Source organism: Callospermophilus lateralis, chromosome 18 (genome assembly GCF_048772815.1).
Source record: "Callospermophilus lateralis isolate mCalLat2 chromosome 18, mCalLat2.hap1, whole genome shotgun sequence".
Taxonomy (NCBI): Eukaryota; Metazoa; Chordata; class Mammalia; order Rodentia; family Sciuridae; genus Callospermophilus; species Callospermophilus lateralis.
The window spans coordinates 19485829-19513433 of record NC_135322.1 but is presented as its reverse complement, the minus strand read 5'-3'; the positions used below and the strand labels follow the sequence as shown (position 1 = coordinate 19513433).

At 42.8% G+C, this 27605-nt stretch overlaps 1 protein-coding gene across 1 annotated transcript in view; it reads right to left on the bottom strand.

The window, feature by feature from the left end:
• Nucleotides 1-1031: 1031 nt before the first annotated feature.
• Rhpn2 (rhophilin Rho GTPase binding protein 2) overlaps nucleotides 1032-27605 on the bottom strand; it is a 64701-nt gene continuing 38127 nt past the window's right edge. The window contains exons 5-15 of the mRNA XM_076838341.2: nucleotides 24665-24742; nucleotides 24219-24343; nucleotides 21136-21302; nucleotides 17358-17545; nucleotides 16793-16949; nucleotides 16133-16252; nucleotides 14064-14258; nucleotides 10367-10443; nucleotides 9385-9531; nucleotides 8915-9070; nucleotides 1032-2449 (exon numbers count right to left, since the gene is read on the bottom strand). Coding sequence (XP_076694456.1) covers nucleotides 2189-2449; nucleotides 8915-9070; nucleotides 9385-9531; nucleotides 10367-10443; nucleotides 14064-14258; nucleotides 16133-16252; nucleotides 16793-16949; nucleotides 17358-17545; nucleotides 21136-21302; nucleotides 24219-24343; nucleotides 24665-24742 — 1671 coding nt within the window. The 3' untranslated portion in view covers nucleotides 1032-2188. The remainder of the gene's footprint in view (nucleotides 2450-8914; nucleotides 9071-9384; nucleotides 9532-10366; nucleotides 10444-14063; nucleotides 14259-16132; nucleotides 16253-16792; nucleotides 16950-17357; nucleotides 17546-21135; nucleotides 21303-24218; nucleotides 24344-24664; nucleotides 24743-27605) is intronic.

Here is a 27605-nt window from a genome sequence, read left to right as displayed (position 1 = left end):
CTAGGATTGTGTCTCAGTGGTTAAGTGTCCCTGGGTTAAATACCTGGTATTAAAAACACACATACACACACACACTCCAAACAAACAAAACAAAAATAGAGAATCTTACAGCATCTAGTGAAAGCTGAGGTAGGCCTTGATGGAGCCTGTGGTTATGCTGCTTTGCTGTCAAGTTGGAAAATTTAAGTTACCCTCAGGTGGCAATGCCATCATTCTGCTAAATTGGGGAAAAAGATAGCCCAAATCTTCCTAAAAGAGTCAAGGACTCTCAGTAAAACGACAGGGCAGATTTTTATGAGTGACCCTGACCTGCATCTGTCATGGAAAAGACTTTCAGGTAGTGGATGTATCCATCAAAAGGAAACTAATGCACAATGAAGCACAATGAAGCCCTGTGTATCGTAAGCCCCTTCCTTCTTGGACTCAGAGGTGCTGTTCTTCAGGTCTCCTCTGCCAGTGTAAATAAACAAGTGCACAACAACTCCTTTCATAGTTCCTTTGTTCCTTCATTTTCTCCTTCCTTTTTTTGGCAGAGAGAGGGTGGCCAGTTTATAATCACTGGACAAGTGTTCTGAACACAGAAAGCCTAGAGTGTGAAATTCCCCATTTATAGATGAAAAGTTAATGTATGTAAGAAAGAAAAGTGTGTTTGTAGATGAATGCCCAACAGTGGGGGGATACACAAGAAAACAGAAGCAGCTGCATCCAGTGAGGAGAGTCAGGGCTGGGGAGCAAAAGGTATAACTACCATTCAAAACACAATTAAGAACACCATATGTTTTAAAAGTTATTAAATAACCAGTTTTATGAATTGTTAGTAATTTTTAAAAATCAAACACATGGGCTGCGGTTGTGGCTCAATGGTGGTGTGCTTGCCTAGCATGTGTGTGTGAGTCACTGGGTTCAATTTTCAGCACTACATATAAATAAATAAAGGTCCATCAATAGCTAATAGAAATTTAAAAAAATTTGTGTATGAGGTTAATGAAAACTTGAAAGAAGGAATTAAAGTAAAATAAAAGCAAAAAAACTCAGGTAAATGAAGATGTTTATTTAAATATTTATACAAACATGGCCCTAATAGCAGTAGATATACTTTCCCAAAGGTGGTTGCTTCCCTAAAGATATTGCACAATAGGAAATACTTGTAAATTCTCACATTAGATTTCAGCTATACTTTAAAAGCTATGTCATTTGTATGTCAACCATGAATCTTTAATTAGAGTCACAGTGTCATCCAACTTACAGCCAGAGAAATCAAATTGGTAAGAATGTTCATTTAAAAAGTCAAATAGAACTTTAAACCTGAATCATTTACATCTTTACCTTACAAAATATAAAAACTACTTTTTTACCCAAGACTCTAAAAATATATAGTTATATACTTTCTACTTTAAACAAAATGAAAAATAAAGTTTTGAGTATCAAACAGTATATTATCTACCCTGTAGACAGCATCTCCATCTAACACTGCCACTGTGTTAGCAACTTATAAATGGCATCTGACTAGAGGAAAAGGTGCTCCTAAATTATTTTTATTTTATTTTATGTTTTATTTTTGGCAGTTCTGGGCTAATCCAGGGCTCTTGAGTTGGGTTCAATCCCCAGGACTGCCAAAAAAAAAAAAAGTCAAAACAAATTTGGCACTAGACTTTATCTGGAAATAGCATTCATATTATGTAGAAATAATAGTAAAATCTTATCACATTAGTAAGTTCCCATGAGGAAGCAGTTCTTTGGAGCAGTTTCTAGTAACAAATTTCATTCTGTCATAGTCCTCTGACCTGCCTTAACTCAAGGGTCCTCTGAACTCTAGGTTAAGGAATGATTATTATCCAAACTTTAACACTTACAAATAGCTCTATTTTTATAGGAAACCCCAATTTAACTCAGCGCCTGAAATTTATAACTGTAACCACTGAAAACAGCCATCATATCCATATTATTCTATTTACAATATTTTATAGAATAAATATCTTGCAGCAATATAGTGACATTCCTCAAATAAGCATATTTTCCACAAATTTCTAGAGGTTTCTTGTTATTTTCTTAAAAGCATGTCAAATATGAGTTTACACTGTGACAAAATGGGATTTGAGAATATTTGGATATTTTCCATATGGCACAAATTTTAAGGCCTAGTTAGCCCTAGAAACATTTGGGGCCTGAACATTTCTGTTTCCTCCCATTAGTATAAAGAGCTATCAGTGTTGAGCAGGCTGAAAGGAGTGGGGAACTTCTTCTTGATGTGAGGTCTTGCCACCCCAACTGCAGGGAGGCACAAGGTGCTGGCCGACTTCTGTCTGTTCTTATTGGTGCCCCAACTCAAAAAGGAAAGCTTTTTCGAGACTTTCTTGGTTTTACCACTTTTATCATCATCCTCTATGGCTAAGCAGATCATGGAGTAAGTTTTCTGCATTCCCACAGAGTACGTGGCACTCTTATTATGCTGCACATAGAAAAGGAAGGAAAAAAGGTGTCAGACATCTTCAAGATACCTAGTAAATTATTATAAAGTTTGAGTCAGTCTGCACTTAGCCTCTTCAAGCTGATTAACTCTGAAACATGGGTGACCAATGCTTACATAGAATTTGACCCTTGAAAGCAAGGACAATTTTTAAGAAATATACTCAGTAGAAGTAATTTAGACGTGGGAACCATTTCTCACTTTATTAAGATTCTTATTTTGATAAAGTAAAATAATCATGGTAAACAATAGGAAAATACAGTAGGTCTTCCTCTGGTTTCCAGGCCCTCCCTCCAAGGTAACTACTGTGTTATACTTCTAGAGATAATGTGCATATGTGTGCATAAGTATACTTCACTATTTGTCTTCTTAAAAGGAATACACACTATTCTGCACCCTGCTTTTTTCAATTAATAGAACTTAGATTTCAATCCATGCCAGTAGATGTAGATCAGTTTCATTGTCTTTAAAGACAATATAGAATCCATCATGAAAACACTGCTATTAACTTTTTTCCCCTTTAAAAAAAAAAAAAAAAAAATGTAGCCAGATGTGGTGCACACCTGTAATCTCTGCAACTTGGGAGGCTCAAGCAGGAAGACCACAAGTTCAAGGCCAGCCTCAGCAACTTAAGGAGACTGTCTCAAAAAAATAAAAATAAAAAACTGTTGCGGACGTGGCTCAGTGGTAAAATGCCCCTGGGTTCAATCCCAGTACAAAAGAAAAAAAAAGTGCTAAAATATAACAGAATTTACCATTTTAACCATATTTAAATGTACACAAAATTCAATGGTATTTAGTATATTCACACTATTGTACAATCATTGCCACTCTATCCCTAGAATTTTTTTCATCTTCCCCAATTGAAACTGTACCAACTAAACATTAACTTGGAACAAATTATGTGGGGCTCAAGTAGGAAATATAAGGAAACTTGTTTTGTAAATCACCTGCTTCTAAAGTTGGCCTAACATTTGAGATGGCTTCATTCACTAAATGTTTACTGAACATATACTATGTTCTAGGCACAAAAATCAGGCCATTTATAGAAATATACATACATACATACAACATATCTACAGTGGCTGGGTACATTGTTCATAACAAAAATCTAAGGAGGAATCTGAGTTAGGCACAAAACCAAGTAGTGGTATTTACTGTTATTCCCCTTAAGAATTTGGTTTCGTGGGATGAAGATTCTTCTCTCTTTTCTATAAAACTAAGCATTAATCCTACCATGCTTTATAGGGAACACTCTATCATTAAAAACAATAATGAAACAGCCAGGTGTGGTAATCCCAACTACTTATGAGGCTGAGGCAGGAGGATCACAAGTTCAAGGCCAACCTCAGCAACTTAGTAAGATCCTGTCTCAAAATAAAAAATTAAAGGGTCTAGGGTTGTAGTTCAGTGGGAGAGTGCCTCTTGGTCCAATTTCCAGTACCCAAAAAACCCAGAACAAAACAATAATGAAACCAACATTCTGGAGGCACATTTGAAGGCTGAAAACAGTTTCCACCCTTAACCTGCTCAGTCTGCCATGCATCAGGAGAGCCACTCTTACAAACACCCTCAGTTCTCTTCCATCCTCTTCTGGCCAACTCCAGTTAAACTCTTCTTCCCCAAGGCCAGCATGCAAACAGCTGCGCTGCTGGACACATTTACCAAGGAGCTTGGCTTCCTGACCCCAAACCTCTGAATAGGTGCCTGCTCACCTGGCACCCCTGTCTTTCCCAAGTCATGTCAATCCTTTTCTCCTAGATACCTGTCATGCCCTCTCTTCTCTCCTCAATTCACTCACATTTTCTCCTGATAGCCTTGCTTATAATTAATTACATCGGTCCCCAAAGAACAAGCCCTCCTCTGTGCCTGGATTCCACTCCCTCTCTCCTGCAAGATCCATCCTTCCTGCCTTCCTGCCTCTAGACCTTTCCCCTCTGTGCACAGCTTGCTCTGCTATCTCCGCACGCACGTGTGCACACACACACCCCACATTCCTTGAAAAGCCTTCCTTGACCCTATTCCCCTCCAAGGACCACCCTAGTATCTCTCTACTCCATTTCACAGGTCATTCCTTCCTCTCACTATTTTCCCCCCTGTTCTCATCCAGCCAGCATGCTCCCCCACACCCACTCCTCAAGTCTTCCTGGGGCACCTCCCTGGAACACCTAGGGTTTTTCAGAACACATCTGAAACCACTGTACTAATCTAACTCTTACATTTTTTAGATGAGAAAAAATGAGGCCCAGGGAGTACATTAACCCACTGAAGGTCACACAGGTTGTTGATGACAGTCAGGGTCTGATTCCAAGTCTTGATTTCATTTCAGCCTTGGATTCTTTCCATTTTTTTTTTTTTTTAAGAAATGAGCTCTTGAGCTATACAAAGACTTTCGTTAATATTTTCTCTTTTTAAAAAATTATTTTTAGTTGTAGATGGACACAACACCTTTATTTATTTGTTTATTTATATGTGGTGCTGAGTATTGAACCCAGTGCCTCACACGTGCTAAGCAAGTGCTCTACCACTGAGCCACAACCCCGGCCTGGATTCTTTCCACCATTATCAGTAGTTTTCACTATGCATACCATGGAAGGGTACTAGGGATTCCAACGTAATCAAGAGAGCGTGGGTAACAGGCAATCAATTCTGCCAGAGCACTGTGCTTTATTCATTCTCACCCTTTGGTTTTGCTTGAAAGAAAGGCAGTTCAAACAGAGTTCAAAGCCATGTGTGTAATCCAGGCACATGCTTGTAATCCCAGCTACTCTGGATACTGAAGTAAAAGGATTGCAAATTTGGGGCCGGTCTGGGAAATTAGTGAGACTCTATCTCAAAACAAAAAGGGCTGGGGATGTAGCTCAATGGCACAGCACCTCTGGGTTCAATACCCAGTACTGGAAGGTAGGGGTAGGAGAGAATGTAGCTTGGCGGTAGAGCACCTATAGGTTCAATCCCCAGTACAGCCTCCTCTCCCCACCAAAAAAACAAAAACAGTTCTCAACTGTTATTATCTAAAGTTATTATTGGGTGAAAAAATACCCCCAACAATTATGGTTATTATTACAATACCTTTTATGAAAAGAAATGTGTCCCACACTAGAAGCTGGTGTAAGGACTTTACCAGCTCAGTGTATTCTGATAAAAATCCAAGGATGGGGTCCTATCATCCCCACTTTTTTGAGGCTCAGCGGTGTCCTTTGATTTGCCCAAGGTCACCATCTGGTGGTAAAGACAGGATTCAAATCCAGACAGTCTGTGTTCTGAGTCCTTGTTTTAACCACCATGTCAGATTCTTCATTGACCAGGTTCAAAGGTACAACAGTACTGAAAGACAAGGCTTTCAGTGTCTTTCCAACAGCAAAGCCTGTCTGTGGAGTCAGACTTCTCTGGCTGTGCCCTGTCCTGCAACCTTCAGACTAATTTTACTTCCTTTTAGACAAACGGACTTCTGTTGTAGTTGAGGACCTCAACCACTTGTCCAGAGACTCCAAGGATTTCATCCTGCAAACATCATGTTTTGAGCCCTTCTCTCAAGGTGCTCTGTGAGTCAATCAATTTTGTAACTGAGATAATTCACATGTTATACTGATGTTATTCACCAGTTCAATTTTTTTTTTTTTTTTTTTTTTTTTGTGGTGCTGGGGATCAAACCCAGCATCTCATACATTCTAGACAAGTGCTCTACCACTGTTACACCCCAGCCCTAAATTCACCATTTTAATATAGTTAAAATTTTAATATAGTCATTTTAATATAGTCATTTTTAGTAAATTCAGAGAATTGTGTGAGAATCGCAGCTACCTAACATCAGAACACATCCACTGCCCTAGGAGAACCCCTCCGTGCTCAGCAGTGGCTCTCATTCCCACCTCTGGTAACCACTCACCGACTGTCTATTTCCCATTAATGGAGTCAGACCATCCGTCTCTAACCTGATTTTTGTTTTCATCAGTCCAGAACAACTGTTCCTTTGTTCCACTGCCAAATGCAGAAGACAGGGCTCAGCCTCCCTAATTCTCCATCTCTCAACTGTATTCAACACAACCGGCCACTCCGGTTGCAGGATCTTCTCTTGGTTCCAGAAGCTCCTTTTAAGACTCTCTGAACTCTCCCTCTGAATTTCCTCTTTCTCCATTTCTTCTTCTAACTGATCTAACTGAGACAGTTGGAGTGTCTCAGGGTCAGTCCACAGCCCTCCTGGGTGATTTCATCTAGTCTCACAGCTTTGATTATCATCTCCATGCTGATAACTCTCAAATGTTAACTTTGAGCCCTGACTTCTCCCTGTAAGATGTGAACACCTAACTACCTGCTTTTACATCTGGATGAAGCATCTGAAACACCCAAAGCACAACCCTTGCTTTCCTTCTCTTCTCCTCCTCCTCCCTTGCCCCCAGCTCCCCTCCCCAACTTTATGAGAAATAATCACTGCTCCTGCACTCGTTTAAGCCAAAAACTGAGGCGTCTCCCCCCAATCCAACACCTTCTTTACAGGACACCCTGTCAGCTCTAACCCCACACTGCACCTCAGGTGCATCCACCTCACTCTACCTGCAACTGCCACCACCAAGTCTAAGCCACTAACGTCACTGGCCTGGACAATTGCCAGGGCCAGCCTCCAGGCAGCGGACAGCCTTCTAAGTAAACATCACACCATGGCCGCTGCCCTTCAGGAAAGCTTCAGTGGCTCCCAGACTCACCTCACTTCCTCCCCACTCTCCCCCAGTGCTCTGGCTGAGCGACCTTTTTGTTCCTGGCAGCAGCTCGTTCAGCTGCAGGGTCTCTTCACCTGTGGGTGCCACTGCCCATAACACTCTTCTGCTCGTCAATGGCTCCTTCCTTCTTGCCACTCACAGCCCTGTCTAGGAGCTTCTCCCTCCCCTCAGACATTCAACCATGCCACGTGTTTTCTTTACAGCATTTCTCAAAATTCAACCAGTTATTTGCTTGTTTAGTGCCAGCTTCTAGGGGGTAGCGACCTTCTAGTACAAACACCTAAGCACCAGTGCTATGGTTGGAGGTGGTTTGTCCTCGAGGATTCATGTGCTGGGAGCTTGGCCACTAGTGTGGCAATACTGAGGTAGGACCTACTGGGAGGAACAAAGGTCAACTGGGGGCAGGCCCTTGGAAGAGACTGTAAGAACTTGGTGGCTCTGTTTCCTGCTTTTTGATGTGATGTCTCCATTATGCACATGCTCCTGCCATAAAGTCCTCAGCTGCCACCTAATCAGTGAAGTCACCTGATGTTGGACTTCCATCATCCAAAACTGTGAGTTAAATAATTCTCTTTTCTTCATAAGCATCCTATCTCAGTTATTTCATGATAGTAATGAAAAACTGACTAACATAGGGATATACAGCCTGCTCAGTCAATATTTTTTGAATGAATAAATGTTATAGAAGGGACAGTGTAAGTTACATTGTTAAGTGTAGTAAAGTGCAGAAGACAATCTATGATATAGTTTCTCCCACTGAGGAAAAAAATTAAAGGATATAACTATGTACATGAATTTTCAGAAGCATTAAACACTCCCCAAGATCTCACGGGAAATGAATAACACTATCTCTGAATTGTGGAACTGAACTTCCACACATCATCTTTTTTTTTTTTCCCTATGGTGCTGGGGATTGAATCCAGGGCCTTGTGCATGTGAGACAAGCACTCAACCAACTGAGCTATATCCCCAGCCCTCCACACAACATCTTCACCCCATCTGCACCTTTTTTTTGGGTGGTAGTGGCGAGTACCAGGGATTGAACTCAGGAGCACTCAACCACTGAGTCACATCCCCAGCCCTATTTTGTATTTTATTTAGAGACAGGGTCTCACTGAGTTGCTCAGCATTTCACTTTTGCTGAGGCTGGCTTTGAATGTTCGATCCTCCTGCCTCAGCCTCCTGAGCTGCTGGGATTACAGGTGTGCGCCATTGGGTCTGGCTTAACGCCTTCTGTACCATTGAAAAACTTTTTTTTTTTTTTTTTTTTTTTTTTTGAGATGCCAGGGTCTTGCACATGCTAGGCAGGTAAGCACTGTATCACTGAACTACATTCCTACCCATTTTTTAAAATTTTTATTTTGAGACAAGGTCTTCCTAAGTAGTCCAAGCTATCCTCAGACTTGCAATCCTCCTGCCTCAGACTCCAAAGTAGCTGGAATTTAAGCACATGATACCAGGTCCAGCTCCATCTGAACTTTTTTTTTTAACATGAGTATGTATTACTTGTGTAATGAAATAGAATATAATCAGAAAACTATTTGATCTACAGGATCAAAAAAAAAATTCTCAAGTTATCTTTGGCCCACGCTGGGCACATACTCAGGTTGACAAGCTTAGGAGTTCACTTGCTTGTGTCACCTCATGCAGGTGGGAGACAGAAAAGACCTCAGAGGCCAAACTCACGCCCATTTCACATCAGTCTGCTATTTACTGCTAGGGTGCTCACCATGGAGGATGCAGAGTCCAGGAGGCTCACCACCTTCATCTCAATCTCCTCCTCACCAAAGCTTTTCAGCAGTTTTATAACCTCGCTCACCGTCAGCCACTTGCAATCAACGCCTTGAATGGAAACAATATAATCTCCTTCCCTGGCTCCTGCCAGCTACAAAAGTATTGTTTAAAAAAGGTCAGTGTTTTGTTCTGTTCATTTAAATACCTGATTCAGTCCCCAAATTCATGAACAAAGTAGACATTAGCATAACTTTGCTTTGAGAGAGCAAAACTTCATTCATAATTCTCTTTGGGCATGTAGCACCCAAGAGGCCTTTCATATCAAGTCAGACCTTTGATATCCATGAACCCAGAATTCTATCACCTAGATGTATGCATCTGAGCTGCTTGCTTTCTATCTTCCCAGCCTGATTCTGTATAAAGCTGCTGGTGGGCTCTCTCCCATCCAGACAGCAGCAGGCTTACCGCAACAGAGCAGGAAGGATCCAGGAAGTAGACCTGAACAGGAGCATTTCCTCGCAAGGTGAACCCCACTTCCCCTTTTTCCGCTGTAAAGTGAATGCTTCGGGGAGGTGTCCACCTCTTGTTAGCAGAAAACACAGACAAGGGGCCCTTTAAAAGAGATCATCATTAAATGTAGGGTTTGAAGGTGGAATTGGACTTTTTGAGATAGCTCCCCATGTTGCCCAGGCTGGCCTTGAACTCATAAGCTCAGGAGATCCTCCTGCCTCAGCCTTCCAATTAGCTGGGACTACAGGTGCATTCTACTGTGCCCAGCTTTGAATCATACATTTGAAAGCTAAAAGGAATGTTGTCTGTTGTCCTTGAAGACTTCCTTTGGCCTTGTTCAGGGGCTGTATGTGCTATCACACTCATATACAAACATTAATTGCCATTGTTTTCCTAACATAGCCAATATATTTTAAATAAAATTACCTTTTAGGAATTATCTTAAATAAAACTTCTAATATAAAATTCTAAAATAAAACTTCTAATGTAAAATTCTAAAATATCTAAAACTAGCTCTTAAGGAATGCTATTTTCTAAATGTTTGTGTCTTTCCAAAAATTTATATGTTGAAATCTAATCAATATGATTATTAGGAGGTGGGGCCTTTTGAAGACGTGATTAGGTCATGAGTGGGGAGTCCTCATTAAAGGGACTGTTGCCCTTATAAGTAGGTTTTAGGGAGCTCATTCTCCTCTCCTATCGTCTGAAGACACAGCAAGAAGATGTCAACCAAGAACCAGAAAGCAGGCCTCATCAGACCCTGAATCAGCCAGTGCCTTGATCCCGGACTTGCCAGCTGCCAGAACTAAGGAGACTTAAGTTTCTCTTGATTATAAGCTACTGCTTTATGGTATCTTGTTATAACGGCCTGGACAGACAAAGACAATATACACCAAAATTTAAAAGCTATTTCCTTTAAAATGAATGTCCAACATACCAGCTTCTGGAAGAAGTCTGTTGTTGTCACCTTGGAGAACTGGGGCAATATGATTTCAACCTCTTGCTCAGTTTTGGCTAGAAAAGAAGATTGAAAATGAAAGGATAAATGTTTCCATCATGGAAAGTGAATCTTTGAGGGCTGGGGCTGTGGCTCAGTGGTAGAGCCCTTGCCTAGCATGTGGGAGCCACTGGGTTCGATTCTCAGCACCACATAAAAACAAATAGAAAAACAAAAGAAAGTGAATCCTCGAAAACTCAGGTCTCCAGTCTTCCCTCAGAAGGGAAGGGGAAGCACCACTTTCTCTCCCTCTCAGTCTCTCCCATTGGCTTAGATAAGCAGTACAAAACATGTAACGGGTCTCAACCCGTGGCCCCAGGTGACTGTGCCTCCCACCGGGGCACCTGCTTTGAGCTATAACCCATTCAGAGCTGGGACAGAGGAGTGATGACCAGACACATCCCTCCTCCCCCAGGCGCTTATTGATACTCTGGTGCAATTCCTTCAGCATTCATAAACCCTGCACAGAAGCAAACTGTTTCAGGTGTGGCTCTAACAGAAGATCTGTGTGTCTCAGAACACAGTCCTGGGCACAGTGTGCTTCCTGATTTCATCATTAATTATGTGATGTGAGGATTTTGCAGTGGGCAGTGACCTTGCCCCAGTCACATCCATCATTATCTACAAATCTTCAACAGTGACCTTACCTGGCAGGCTCAGGTCCACCCTTACTGGAAAGCTAGTTGGTTTCTAACAAAGGACCCCCGAGAAGGCTAAATACACGTGAACAACAGTATGAAAAGAAAACCTAGGTCCCACCAGGGCATATCATACCCTGCTATCCACAGGATGACCCTGGGGCTTCTTGCAAATCCTTAACACAGTGCTGGGCTCAGGCAGCCTGCTCATCTGCTACAAGGGTTGTGCTTGGGTTGGTGGTTTCGCTCAGTGGCAGAGCACTTGCCTAGCATGCCCGAGGCCCTGAGTTCTATTCGCGACAGGAAGTAAGAAAAAAAAAAAAAAAAAGGAGGGGAGGGCGGGCAGCATTGCCCATCAATAGAGCTGCCTATCTCCCTCCCTCTGTGGAATTTAAGTCTCTACCTCCTAGAGTATCCCTAAATGCTATTCCTGCTTCTACACATCAGGTGGGTGACCCAGGCAAGAATTTGGATCTCCCCAGGCCTTTACTTCCTCATCTTTAATACAACACAGTAATTAGTACCTCCCCCACAGCAGTGGAAGAGGGATGAAATAGAATGTACACAAACGGGGCCAACTGTCATGCCTGGTAGACCTCAAACATTCAACAGACAACAACTAACATTATTACAGAGGAGCCCAGGATTCTAGTTTGAGCAGGACCCTGTCTCTAATAGCTGGTCCCTGAATATCAGGAGGGATCCCCAGAGATTGAGAACAGGTGTGGGAAAGAGGGGGTGATACAACAGTAAACATTTTTTGGCTTTTGACCATGGTCCTTGGCTCACAACTCTCTTCCCCAAGGCAAATCATAAAAACTCTTATCTTCTCCTAAGAAAGCTGTCTACAAGCTGCCATAAAGAAATTCTCTGACCTCTGATAGTAGGTCACAAGACCTGTTTCATTCAAGGACTCCGGCTCCTGCCCCTGAGAGAGGTATGTGGCGTAAAGAGGCCAAGCAGACTGCTGAACAGACAGGCCTTGCTGGGTCTCCCCACCCAGCCTCTGAGCATTAGATCACACCTTGTGTCCAGTCACATTTCCACAAGGTTGTCCATGTTTCAATCATGCCTCTGCAAAGAAATTCTCCATAAACCCCCCCAAAGGACAGGAATAAGACAGTTCCTGGGTAGGAGAACCCATGGACGTTCCTGGGGGGTGGCACTTGGAGAGGGCACAGAAGCTCTGCGTCCCTTCCCCCAGACCTCAGCCTACGCATCTCTTCATCTGAATCCTTTGTAATATCCTTCAAAATAAACAGTATAATTAAGGGTTTCCTTGAGTTCTGTTCTGTGAGCTGTCGTAACAAATTATTATTGTTATTTTTTGAGATAGGTTCTTTCTATGTTGCTGAGGCTGTCCTCAAAATTGTGATCCTCCAGCCTCAGACTGCCTGAATAACTGAATAGCAGGTGCTACTGTTCCTGGCTGTAGTTAAATTAACTGAAGAAGAGTTGTGGGAAATACAGGTAAAACCACGTGATGTTTATAATTGGCATCTGAGGTGGGGCGGGGATAATCCTGGAGTCCAAGTTCTCAACCTGAGAGATCTGATGCTATCTCTGGGTAGACAGTATCAGTACTGAACTGGATCAGAGGACACCCAGCCGGCACCTGCTGCAGAACTGATTGTTTGTTTGAAGTGTGGACAAACCTGCACATATCTAGTGTCAGGAGTAATCCATGCTGTGAGCGTGTAGTAGGAGAAACTGAGTTTGAGTTAGTTTTTTTTCTGTACTCAGGAGGGGATGGACAAAGGGGTTCCCCAAAATGGGCCACCGACCATCCCCCACCTCTAATTCCTGGAAAGACCCTAGTCATTTCTCACAGCAAAGCCATCACTGGAGGGAGGCCCTCCCATTCCCCACCCTCTTAGGCAGAAGTGACCACCAACTGCTGGAGGACAGCAACATTTGTCTGGTTCAGCTATGTGTGTATTCCTAAGCCATCGCTGTGCACAACACCTGGGAGATTTTTAGAAATTCTGGTGGTGATAAAAGATGAAAAATAAAGGGGATATCAGGAAGCCCAGGAGAGGAAATTATGATGCATTTAGCTCTCAAACTAGGGAGCTGAAAGTAAAAGAGAGTAAAATGCAGTTTCCTAGAAGGCAGCTGGAAATGTGGGTGGGTAGGAAACTGTGAAGGGTGTAAAGTTCCAAGGGTCTCCTGACTAGAGTGACAGCTGAAAACACAAAGGAGGTCCTGAGACCTAATGGAAAGGGGTCTAGAGCTGACACAACAGTGCCTGTCTGTAATCCCAGCTACTCAGGAGGCTGAGGCAGGAGGGTTAAAAGTTCAAAGCCAACTCCAGCAACTTAGTGAGACCCTGTCTCAAAATCAAAAATAAAAAGGACTGGGGAGGTAGCTCAGTGGTAAAGTGCTTGCCTGGTGTGTGTAAGACCCTGGATTCAATTCCCACTATTGAAAAAAAAAAAAAGCGGGGGGGGGGGGGGGGGGCGGAGACATAGGTATGTGTCTAGAGAAGGAAAACGAGGGAGAGCAGATACCTAGGCTTGGAGGTGTCTATGGTGAGACTAGGCAAGAATAACCATCAGCCAAGGGGATGAAGAAACAGAGCTTAAGGAGGCAAGAACAGGACCAAGATGGCAGGCAATCCAGTGCAAACGGATGAGGGTTGAGGGGCAGGAGAGGAGACAGGGCTAAAGAGGTGCCTGAGGGTGGAGATCATGAAGAAGCCCCTGGAGGGGGAATTAGGAAGTGAAAAGGCCATGCAGGAGCAACACTCTTTATGATGCATTTAGCTCTCAAACTCGGGAGCTGGAAGTAAGAAAGAGTAAAATGCAGTTTCCTAGAAGGCAGCTGGAAATGTGGCCCCTCCAGGGCCCACCACACAATGAGAGTTTGTGTAATCTCTGAAGGGTGAGCAGATACAAGCTGCATTTAGCCAGGTACCCTGGTTTCCCATGCAGGGCACAGTCTACACAGCAGACACAGGCCTCTGTGCAACAAAAGGCACATTAGTTCTAGACACTCACAAACAATATCAGGAGCATCGATCAAGTTCAGAAGATCATCATCCTCTTGGTACTGACTGTACTTGAGCCGAGAGCGCTGGTGTGCGGCAGACAGCACCTCCTGAAGTACCTGGATGTCACGGAGCTTCTTGCACAGACTGGCCTCCCTCACAGACTCCTTGTGGTGAGTGACAGCTCTGCGCAGATGGCATTTTCCTGTAGGCAGAAAGCCACCACCAACATGAATATATCACAGAGACACAAAGGACCCAAGGATCAGCCCAAAAGGCAAACATTCTCCTTTCTAAAGGATCTCCCTGACAGCTGAGTCCCACCCCCACTGAGATACAAGTGTAAATGCTCACTTACGTCTATTAAGGATTCACTCGACAAACACTGGGTATTCTAGATGTACAGATAAAGCAATGAACAAAAATTTGCCCTTGCATTCATGAAGTTACATGCTATTAGTTGAAGACAGATAATTAAGGAACAAAGATACATGTGGTGGATCCGTGGTCATGAGGTTATGAAGAAAAGTGAAGCAAGTTAGGCAGTCATGCTAGAAGATTGGGAATGGGACCCATTCTATGATGGGTGATCAAGAAAGGCTTTTTGGATAAACTTGTTTTGTTTTTAAAATTATTTTTGTTTGTAAGGTAACTTCTGAGCAGAGCCCTGAAGGAAATGATATAAAAAGCATTCCTGAAAGAAGGAACAGTAGGTACAAAGACTCTGGGACAGGAACTCACTTACCTTTCAAGGACAACAGGAGGGCTGGGGATATAGCTCATTTGGTAGAGTGCTTGCCTTGCATGCACAAGGCCCTGGGTTTGATCCCCAGCACACCCCGCCCCCCCAAAAAAAAGTGTGTGGGGGGACATCAGGAATTGAGGATATAGCTGAAGGGAATGGGGAATAGGAGAGAAGGGTAGAGAATGAGATCAGAGAAGAGCAGGGGCCAGGTCGTGCCTGACCTTTAGAGTCAGGATAAAGACTCTTACTCTTCCTACCGTGGGCAAGATGGGAACCCATCAGGGTGTAAGCAGAGGACTGAAGTAACCAGCCTCTGTGTGAACAGAGAGAAGCAAGGAGACTAGCTAGGAGCAAGGCAAGCGGTATGACCATTCTGAGCCTCTGTTTCCCCAATAGTAAAGTGGAAAGCCCACCAGACCTATCTCATAGAGTCGTGTGGAGTTTAATCAAGTTTGTTAGGTAAGCACTATCGGCAAGTGGCTTTGACCAAGGTGGGAGGATAAGAACTACTTAGACTGGGTGTGATGATGCATGCCTAGAATCCCTGTGACTCACTGTAGTAGCTGAGGCAGGAGGATCTCGAGTTCAAAGCCAGCCTCAGCAACTTAGTGATGCCTTAAGCAATTCAGCAAGACCCTGTCTCTTAATAAAAAATAAAAAGGACTGGGGATGTGGCTCAGTGATTAAGCACCCTTGGGTTCAATCCCTAGCACCAAAAAAAAAAAAAAAAAAAGTATTAGTCAGATTTGGGATGTTAGGTAGAGTTAATGAGGTTTGCTATTCAAATGTAAGGTGACAAAGAAAGGCAGGAATGTAGAGTAAATCCAAAGTTTCTGGCCTAAGCACCAAATGGGATGGAATTGACATCACTGAGAGAGGGGAAGTTACATGTGTTTGGGGGGCAGAAGGTTTGGGTGCTGAAGGACATCAGGGAAAGAGATATTCACAATGAGACACAAAACCAGGACAATCCATTACCAGTCTTGCTCGCACTTGGTGAAGCATAAAAAAATTGACAATGTGTCCTTCAACCTTAGGATGGCAAAGGGCCATGTCATGGGCCACAGTGGTGCTGGGAGACAGTTAAAGCTCTGGTTCCATGGGGGTGGAGGCGGTGTAGATTGGGCATTCATGGAATGCATAAGAACACAGCTCTGAAAGTCCTTTGAGAATAGAGGGTTGCACCTCATAATTTCTGAATCCAGAGTAGCTCCAATGAGTCTGGACACCCTTCTCTTTCAAGCCCCCACCTAGAGATCCTTCTAGAGTTGTTCATGAGCAGGGCTGCTTATCAGCAAGCTGGACACAGTTCTAGGAGCAGGGCCCATACGCACCCAGCTGTCGGCGCTGATGATCATTTTTCAGTGTGGCCAAGGGTGTCAAGCCCTCTGGCATGTGGTTATAGAGCTGGGACAGGCACTTCTCCTGGTGGTCCTCATCTGCGCCCGGCTTCACTGCAATTTAAGCTCCAGGTTAAATCCCCATCTGCCTCTGAAGATGGGGCCGCACCCCATGTAGAGATTTTCCCTTTCAACCACATCCCCAGGATCCTTTCATCTCCCATTTTACCAGGCGTTAGTGGTTATGGGTGTCCTTTCTGCCTGTAGACACAATCAAAGCAATCTAGCCCCTTGGCCTTTGCTCACCTGGTGCCAGCCACACTCCAGGAGCTCATGATGGGGCCCGGAGCCCTCACTATCTCCTCCAAGTCACCTACTGCGTGGAACCTCCTGGCACAGTCCCACCCCTGTTGCTGCCCACCCTAAACACCTCTGGTGGCCTCCATGCCTATGGTGAGGCCACACCCCTCTCCAACCTCACCTGCCACACCTGTGTGACAGGTAAATAGATCAATATGTACTGCCCATCCTCTGCCTTCAGCCTGTGAGCATCTCCAGACCAGGAAGGCAGCTGCACTCGGCTCAGAATCCCCCAGAGACAGCAAGATCAAACCTCCAACCAAAGCCCCAAGCCCCGAAGCCTCCAAGTCTTACACTGGTGGTCGATAAGGAGGGTGGCGACAAAGTAGTGGGCCAGGGCCCTGTAGTGGTGGGCCTTCACACAGGCCAAGCTGGCCCAGGAGTAGGGAACGTTCTCTTTCACTGGCGCCTGGCTCATGGCTGAATGCAGGTGCTGGTAGACCTCTCCCACCTGAAACAGAAGGGATATTGGGAAGGGGGAGCCCAGCACAAGGATCGTCATGAAACTAAGTACAGAAAAAAGATCCCTTTCTTCTATACAGGAGCCTCTGCCAGAGGCTGCTCCATAATTTGGGCTCAGTGCCAAGCAACTCCTGCTGCTGTCAGCCTCAGAGTTAACAGAGGGATCAGCAACTGTCATTATGCTGGTTTTTAGGCCAAGCTGCAGATGGAATCAATGATCCATATCTGAAACACTGATACTTGCCAAGAAAACACAAGGCAGCAGCCTCAGCTGGGACAGGCACGCTGCCCTGGTGGTGGGCAAGCTGCTGCCGTGGGAAACCCCCACCGCTTCCAGTGCACCTGCACCAATCTATTCTGCCCACCTCTCAGAGTCACAGGAACTGAGAAGCCTTACCTTGGCAGCCTCCTGAGCCACCTTAACCAGCATGAAGAATTCGTTCCGGATCCCGGGAAGGCTGATTTTCTCAAACACACTTTCTTGGGCTTGTGCCAGCATCATTTTGACCAGCACACTGAGCATGGCGGGGCTCATGTCATAACTGGGAGTATGCGTGAATGTCTCTTTCAGGTAGCTTAAAACACCTAAAAATCATAATTTTTTTTTTTTTTGCTTATTAGTTGGGGATCATATTATTTTACCAAGCTGCTATAGAAAATGGTAGAACAAAAATATAAAATTGAGATTGGAGGTAGAAAGCGGTTGCCTAGTATGTACAAGGCCTTAAGTTCTAGTCCCAGCATGGGGAGAAAAACACACACACACACACACACAAGTATATGTCTGAATATATGTGTGTGTTATATATGTGTGTAATACACAAACTACTGTTTTATAGTATCTTTTTAAAACCTCTGATTCCTATATATCTAGCAACATCCCTCCTACATTTATAACCAAAACACTGAAAGCAGAGGCTCAACTGACATATCCATGTTCAAAGATAGAAAAGAAATCCAAATGCCCACTGATGGCTGAACAAGTATGGGAAATGTGGTAAATACATATAATGGACTATTTTTCAAGCCTTAAAAAGAAATCAGGACCTGGGCAAGGTGGTGCACACCTGTAATCCCCAAAACTCAGGAGGCTGAGGAAAGAAGTTGTTCAAGGATAGTCTGAGCAACTTAGCGAGACCCCTCAAAATGAAAGATAAAGAGGGCTGGAGACATAGTTGAGTGGTAGAGCACTCTGGGATTCAATACCCAGTACCATAAACAAACAAACAAACAAAAAAGCAAAACCAAATGGGAATGCAGGGCTAAGAGTGTAACTGTGGCTCAGGGGCACAGCACTGGCCTCGCATACACAAGACCCTGGATTTGACCCCAGCACCCACTCCAAAGTCAAAAGAATGAAATTCTGGCACGAGCCACAACATAATGAAGACACTATGCTAAGTGAAATGAACTGATCATTAAAGGTCAAATACCATCTGATTTCATTTAATGAAGTACTTGGAATAGTCCCCATTCGTATAGACAAAAAGAATGAGGGTACCGGTTACTAAGAACTGGGGGAAGGAAGAGACTGTTATTATTTAATGGGTACACAGCTTCAGCGTGAATGATGGAAACATCCTGGAGATGGACGGTGGTGATAGTTGTGCAACAATATGAACGTACTTAACACCACTGAACAGTACACTTAAAAATGGTTAAAATGGCTGGGCACAGTGGTGCATGTCTGTCATCCAGCCATCGGGAGACTGAGGCATAAGGATCACAACAAGTTTGGGGTCAGCCTCAGCAACTTAGTGAGGCCCTAGGCAACTCAGTGAGACCTTGTCTCAAAAACTAAAAAGGGTTGGGGACATAGCTCAATGGTAAAGCACCTCTGGATTCAATCCCCAGTGCCAAAAAGAAAAAAGATTAAAATGTGAATTTTATCTTATGCATGTTTTACTGCAATGAAAAATGGTTAAAAATTATAGCCAGGCATAGTGGCTCATGCGTAATAATCCCAGCTATTTGGGAGGCTGAGGCCAGAAGATCTCAATTTTGAGAGCAACCTAGACAACTTAGTGAAACCCCTATCTCAAAAATAAAATTTAAAAAGAGCTGGGGATGTCAATGGGGCGGTGGCTGAGTGGTAGTGCATTTGCCTGGTATGTATGAGGCTCTGGGTTTGATTCTCAGCACCACATATAAATAAATAAAACAAAGGTCTATCTATCTATCTATATATATATATATATATATATATATATATATATATATATGAGAGAGAGAGAAAGAGAAAGATCAAAACAGTAAATATGTACATTTTATCACAGTTTTTAAAAATTGGATTTGCTTCCAAAACATGTACATGTATATCACCAAGGAAACCAGTTGGTTCCCTCCCTCCCCTTCTCACCTGGGACAACTGTGAGAAACTGCCCATGACTGGACATGTGATGGAGGTGACAGCTGAAAGCAGGTGGAATGAATGAGGGAGCTCCAAGGGGACTTGCTCACCCACGACACCTGAGTCATTCAGAAACGCAGAGCCCTCCCTACTGCAGGACCTCAGGAAAGAACAACCCAGAGGGCTCCAAGGGACACGCCGCTCATGTTGCGGCCCTCAGCTGACTTCTTCATACTTTAGGAAATTAACTGTCATGAGAACTGTCATGAGAACAATTTGGAACTGAAATATAATCTGCCACATGAATCCCATCCAACTGGTCCCTCTGGTTTTGCTGCCCTCCAGAGGGATGGCACCTGCTGCAGCCTGTTTGCCCCCCTTGGGGCTGCCCTCACGGTCACCACTGTTTAAGCTTCACTCTGTCTTTTTTTCTCTAGAATCTTGGAGACAGGTCACAACGTATGCCTGCTTGGGATACCTCAAGGAGAAAGATGAGTCCAGAAAAGGACATACACTAAAACAATTCCACGCCCACGTCTCATCCCCAAACACCAATAATTTGAATGCAAGAAATTCCATAAGTCTAAGTGACAAAGCTGTGGTCCTACACAGGGTTACAGGGCTTCCTGAGTGAGTATCCGGAAAGGTACTAGTTGGGGGAGGGGATGGACTAGGGGTGATTACATCCCAAAGCAGAACAGGGGATCAGCACAGAGAGCAAAAACCTGTTGGGCAGACTCAGAGGGTCATGCTGTGGTCTGCACCGTGCTGCTATTTTTGCCCACCATTCCCCTGTAGAGTCTGCCCCAGACATAGGCCCTGCTGGAGGGGAGCACACAGACCCCAGGAAGGCACAGAAGCCGCACCAGGCTCACCCACTACGTCCCCGTCCTCTAGGGTTGGTGCTAAGTTGCTTTTTCTCTCTGGTTCATACCAGGACAAATTTCAGGCTAAGAGGTTAAAGTAGGGGAAAAAATTATTTTTTAAAATCCCAGTAGAAGGCAACAGATCTACTAGGGATGCAGAGTACACGGCACTTGGCAGAGGGCTGAGAGCACCAACCTCAGGCTGGTGAACTTGGCAGAATAAGAATGATACAAAGCACAGAGGGTAACACAACAGTCCTCCTTTATCCAAGGCTTTGCTTTCCTTGGTTTCCGTTACACTTAGTTAATTGTGGTATAAAAATACTAAGTGGGAAATTCCAGAAATGAAGAATTCATAAGGTTCAAATGACTTTTATGACAATATTTTATAATCATTCTATTTATTAATTATTAATGTTAACCCCTTACTATGTCTAATCTATAAATTAAACTTTGTTATGATATTATCATATACGTTTACGTATAGGAAAACCAGAGTTACATAGGGTTCAGTACTATCTGAACCACCTGAACCTACTGGCACCTACTGCCAGTCTTGGAACATATCCTGAACAGACAAGGAGGGACCACTGCAGACATCAGGTACACCTAATAAAAGAAAAAAATTAAAAAGCCCACATTTTTCACTCATTGGGAAAAGTGATTCTGTTCTTCCACATAGTGTTGGAAGAAAGAGTCACTCAGTGTCATCACTGGGGCCATTCATTTGGAAAAGATGAATCCTTAACCAAAGTCCTCACTATGTACATCCCAAACTAAGATGATGGCCTGAACCTAATGGTCTCTTGATGGGAAGTTACACCAGTATTAAACACGGCTGGGTCCCCTTTCAGGCTTGAGAGACCATGCCTAGCTCTGGGGAGAACCCCAGACCCTCTCCAGCTGGGCACCCTAGTGCCAACCTGGTGGGGTCATGGCTGTGCCTGGCAGAGACACACCTGCAGCTCTCTGGAAGGCGTCCACGGCATTCTCCAGTCCAGCTTGCGTCTGCCGATTGCTCCGGGTCCCAATCTGGGTGTAGAGGGCTCCGATGTTAAACAGAATGCTGGCCTTCTCCAGCAGCAAGTTCTGCTGGCTGACCGGGACCCCGGTGAGGGAGTCATACCTATTTAAAAGAAAACACATTCTAGGAATACACATTACTTGGCTAGTTGATGCCACTTTGGAGTGAATATGGGCAAAATTCATTTGTTGAATAAAATTAAAAAATGCACATGCAATGGGGCTTTTGTTCCCAAGCAAGATGACAGATTTGATCACACTGATTACAGAGCCACAGAACTACACAGCCACACACAAAAAATAAGGCTTTTCAATTGAGATGTCCTTCAAGTAGGTGAATGGATACATGCACTATGGTACATCCAGACAGTGGAACATAATTCAGCACTAAAAAGAAATGAGCTAGCAGGCCATGAAAAGTCATGGAGTAAATTTAAGCACTTATCACTGAGTGAAAAAAGCCTATCTGGATATTCTAGGAAAGACAAAACTGTGGAGATTTTAAAAGATCAGTGGCTGACAGGAGTCAGGAAGGAGGGAAGAATAAATATGCATAGCACAGAGAACTTTCAGGACAGTGAAACTATTCTGCAGGATACCACAATGGTGAATGCATGTCATCATGCATTTGTCGAAACCCAGAGACTATACAACACCCAGAATGAACCCTAAGTAAACTCTGGGTGATAATGATATGTTGTCAAGGTATGATCATCTAGCATAAGAAACCTACCACTGTGGTGGGGACACTGTTCCCATATTAGAACCAGGGATCCAGAGAAAACACTGTACTTTTTACTTAATATGGTTGTGAGCATAAAAGTACTCTAAAAATAATAATAATATATATTTTTAAATGTACATATAAGTGATTGGATGCCCATGCCTATAACCAAGCTACTCAGAAGGCTGAGACAAGGGCATCAAGTTTGAGGCCAGCTTGTATAACCTAGTGAGACCACGTCTCAAAAAAAAAAAAAAGAAAAAAAAAGAAAAGAAAAAAAGAAGGAAAAGAAATGTGGCTTTTTCCTAAGTGAAATATAGATAGCAATTACTAACCCCTCATAATTCTTCCTGAAATTTAAAAGACTCAGGATTTTTTTTCCCCATATTTCTTTATTGGTGTATTGTAATTGTACATGATGGTGGGGTTCATTGTCACACATTCACACCTGCACACAATACAATAATACCAATATCATTCCCCAGTATTCCCCCCTTTCCTCCCTCCCTCCCTCTGATCCCTCTCTTCTACTCCACTGATCACCCTTCAATCCTCAAGCCTCCACCTTTCTTTTATTTCATCCCCTCTAGTTTCCTCATAGAGAAAATATATGACTCTTGGCCTCCTGAGTCTTATTTTGCTGAGCATGATATTCTTAAGTTCCATCCATTTTCCTGCAGATGAAATCATTTCATTTTTTCCTTATGGCTGAATAAACTCCCTTGTGTGTATATATATACCACATTTTCTTTATCCATTCATCCACTGATGGACACCTAGGCTGGTTCCATACTTTGGCTATTGTGAATTGTGCTGCTATAAACATGGGTGTGCATGTATCCCTGTAGTAAGATCCTTTAAATACCAGGGAGTGGTACAGCTGGGTCATGTACTGGTTCCATACCTTGTCTTTTTTTTTTTTTTTCTGTACCTGGGAACGAACCCAGAGGCGTTTAACCCAGAGGCGTTTAGCCACATCCCCACCCCCATTTTTATATTTTATTTAGAAACAGAGTCTTGCTGACTTGCTTGGGGCCTCGGTAAATTGCTGAGGCTGGCTATGAACTCAAGATCCTCCTGCTTCAGCCTCCTATTCCTAATCTTCTGAGGAACCTCTCTACTGATGTCCACAGTGGTTGTACTAATTCACAATCCCACCAACAGTGTAACTGTGTTCCTTTATCTGCACATCCTCTCCAGCATTTATTATTGTTTGCCTTCCTGATGGCTGCCATTCTAAGTGGAGTGCTGCTCAGGATTTTTTAAAACTCATGCTTCAAATCAAGAGGTAGGCAGGAAGCTTGTTCTTAATTCAAGACGAGGGAGAAGACACCATTGCCTTCTCACTCAAGTGGGCAGCCAGCTGCACTTTTTTTCAAAGTCATCTGCATGTTCTTCCCAAAGGGAAGGCATTGGCCGTATTCTATCCATTGGGGTAAAATTTTATGCTGACCACGCCCTTTAGCCCACACTGCATGTATACTTAAGAGAAGAGACCCAGTTTTTCCAAAGTAGAGAAACCATATTGATCTTTGAAAATGTCATTCTGGAAAAGAATCAGATATTCTATTTCAGTTTTTTAAAATCTATTTCTGATTGCCACTAGGACAAAACCCAATTCTCTCCCATCTAAGACAGAAACTGCTTCAGAGCCCTGCTGTTTCCCCAATGACATAATGAGCATTAAAAAAAAAAAAAAGAAAAAAAAAATACTTCTCTGATCACAAGTTCAAAGTCAGCCTCAGCAACTTACCAAGACCCTGTCTCAAAATAAAAAAATAAAAAAAGGGCTGGTGATGTGCCTCAGTGGTTAAATGCCTCGGCTTCAATCCTTGGTACAAAAAAAAAATAAAATAAAATAAAGAAAGAAAGAAAAAGGAAAAAAAAGCTTCTTCTTGGCTCACTTATTTTGAAACTTTCAAGGCCTTCCTCCCTTGGGTCCCCATCAGAATTAAATAATAGCTAGGCACACGCCTGTAATCCCAGCAATTTGGGAGACTGAGTGAGGCAGGAGGATTTCAAGTTTGAGGCCAGCCTCAGCAATTTAATGAGACCCTAAGCAACTTAGAGAGGCCTGTCTCAAAATAAAAAATAAAAGGAAAGGGATGGGGATGTACCTCAGTGGCAAAACACTCCTGAGTTCAATCCCTAATACCAAAAAAATAATAATAATAAGTAAATAAATAAATACCAATTTATTTACCTTCTACCACAGAGTCTGCTGTCTCAATGTCATCTATGATAGGTGCTGAGGGTCCTAACCTGGGAAAGGACATGCAGACCACAGGCACCTACCAGGTAAACAAGAGCCCCATCTGGCGAGTATGCGGGAAGAATCTACTCTCCACAAATCCCAGTTGGATGAAGTATGACATCAATAGTTCAACACCTGCCGCATCCCGGCTGGGTGTCCTGCAAGCCTACAAGGAAGACAGCAGAGAGGTGAGCAGGAGAGTACCACCTGTAGAAACAGGTGCCTCCAACTATTTCTGTGATGTGTGGGACCCTTTGCTGGTACCATGAACTCTAGGAGGTCAGGAACCCTGGGATCCAGGCCCAGACAGGACAATGGGCAGGTCTCTCCAGTACTAGGGTGCTGCAGGTGGAATTCCAACAGCCCCTCTCCATCATCCCCAACCATCCTTGATTTTCTAAGACTACACCCGTGTGGTCACAGGATGGGCAGAAGATTCAGCAAGCTCAAGCAGCTGTCCTCCAGTTCTGCTCCACAGAAAACTTACTTGTCTCAGATCCATAAGATCTGCAATTTCATCTTCATATAAATAGCCATCTTCACTGTAATGTTCCAGGATAAAATCCTTCAAGAAAAATGAGATTAGATACTAAGATAAGATGTAATTCAAGAGGTCACAGGGTAGCTCAGTGTTACAGCGATTGCCTAGCATGCTTGAGACCTGGGTTTGATACCCAGGACTTAAAAGAAAAAAGATGTGCTCTGGAACCATAAATCTGTAAAACAGTTATATGTCAAATATGCTCACCCTTAAAAAAAATCATATAGAACAAAAAAAAATTTATTTGTGATTTTCAGAGTAGGTGAATTTATTTTCTTACTTTTGTTTATTACAGATTTTTTAGATGTTTCATTTGTTGCTTCAGTAAAAATTTAAGTTTTCTTTTTTTAATTTAAAAATGTCCTTGTGGGTTAGAGGTGTACCTCAGTGGTAGAGCACTTGCTTAGCGTATGGGAAGCTCTGGGTTCAATCCCCAGCACCAGCAAAAGGGGGAAAAAAGTCTTATAACACAGTTAAAAGACCTACACATTAAACACTCTGACAGACATCACAAATATTCCAGGACTCAGACTTTCAACCTCTGAGAAGACCTCATTGTCCAGGCAGAGCACACACACAAAAAAAATATGTGTCATAGGATATTTTTGAGCTGGATTATGTCTGTAATCTCAGTGATTTAGGAGGCTAAGGCAGAGGAATCGTGAGTTCGAGGCCAGCCTCAGCAACTAAGTGAGACCCTGTCTCAAACTAAATAAATAAAAAAGACTGGTGTAGCTCCGTGGTAAAGTGCCCTAAATTCAATCCCAGAACCAAAAAAAAAAAAAAAAGGATTTAAGATTCTGCAGGGAACTTTTGAGAGCTCTGGTACTTCCATGAACAAAAACAACCCAGTGAGACCTCTAAACCCCTAAATAGATTGAGAACATCCTGGTGTTTGACAACTGCTCAAAGTTCATTCAGTTATTTAACAAACATTAATGGGCACTTTCTATGTACCAGGCAGTGTTCTGGCCTCCCATGGAGCTCAGATTCTCCCAACACAGACAATAGTAATAGGCATGAAAATAAATAAACTAGGGGCTGGGGTTGTAGCTCAGTGATACAGGGCTTGCCTAACATGTGTGAAGCCCTGGATTTGATCCTTAGCACAGCATAAAAATAATAAATAAAATAAAACACAGGTAGTGTCCATCTACAACTAAAAAAATTTTTAAATTATAATAAAGCAAATTTCTTTAAAAATAAATAAACAAATAAGCTATATGGTACACAGTCGACTATTCCTTACTGAACCACTTGGGACCATTAGTGTTTCTGGCTTTACTTCCCCCACCCCCAGCCCAGATTTTGGAATATTTGTGTATACATAATGAGATATCTTGAGGATGGGAGCCAAGTCTAAATATACACCTTTTACACACAGCTTAAAGGTAATTTTATGCAACATTTTAAAATAATTAATTTTGTATATGAAACAAAGTTTCTACTTGTGACATCATGAAGGTACAGAATCTGAAGCACTGTAGGGATGGTTGACCTGTATCAGAAGAAATTAAATATTATAGGAACAAAAGTAAGAATCATGTGAGGGGCAAGGAGAATGATCCTGCCGAGCATCCTCCCTAAGTGCTGGCTCTCGCTGGTTATAAGAGAAGCTGGTAAGATAACTGTTCACTTCTTTCCCCTAGTGACTGTGATATTCTCTATAGTACATACTTCAAACTCCTCCCGTTTTAGCATGTGCAATGCAGAGAGACACACACATGCAAATGAGTTTGTACCGAATACAACTTAGTTATATAGCAAATATTTTCACAGGCCAAAAAATATTATATAACATGACTTTTAATGGTTCTGTATCCCCCAGTGAAATAAGCATACAATTCAAGCATTCAACAAGTAAACTCATCACTAGCTATGTGCTAGTCAAATGTACTAAGATTTTACTTTACTTTCACTTGTTAAAATACCAAAGTTGGGGCTGTGGTTGTGGCTTAGTGGTAGAGCGCTCACCTACAACATGCGGGGCCCTGAGTGGGATTCCTCAGCACCACATAAAAATGAATACATGAAATAAAGGTATTGTGTCCAACTACAACTTAAAAATAATTTTTTTAAAGAAAAAGATACCAAAGTTGTTTCCAAATTTTTACAATTAAAGATGACACGATGATGATCATCAGTGTGCACATCTCTGACTACTTTCTCAAAACAAATCCCCAAAGCTGTCTTGTAGTGTCCAAGGTAATGAAGTTTCTTTAATTTTGAATTAAAAAATTAAATTTTTGCACCTCAAAGGCTGAGGCAGGAGGATCACAAGTTCAAAGCCAGCCTTAGCAACTTAGTGAGGCCCTGTTTCAAAATTTTAACAGCTAAACAAAAATTTTAAAAGTAAATAAAAAGAACGGGAGAGGAGCTGGGGATGTGGTTCAAGTGGTAGCGCGCTCGCCTAGCATGCGTGAGGCACTGGGTTAGAGCCTCAGCACCACATAAAAAATAAATAAATAAAGATGTTGTGTCCACCTAAAACTAAAAAGTAAATTAATAAAAAAAAAAGAATGGGGGAGGTGGCTCAGTGGTTAAGTGCCCCTGGGTTTAACTCCTGCCCCATATCAAAAGAAAATTTTGTAACTTAGTTATTTTTATACAACTTCTTCTTTCCTCTCTCTCTCTCTCTTTTTTTTTTTTTGTCCTGGTGAGATACTGTTGCCCAATAGACTCAAACTCCTGGACTCCAGGGATCCTCCAACCTCAGCCTCCTGAGCAGCTGGATCTTTGCATGCACTACCACAGCAGGCTCAAAACTTGTCCTATTGTCTTATGATGCTGTCACAGATTTTCTTCATGACAAAGTGGTGATGTTTAGAATCAACTCCTCTACTAATGTAATGACCATTTGTAAAATTTGAAATAGTTTTTAAATACT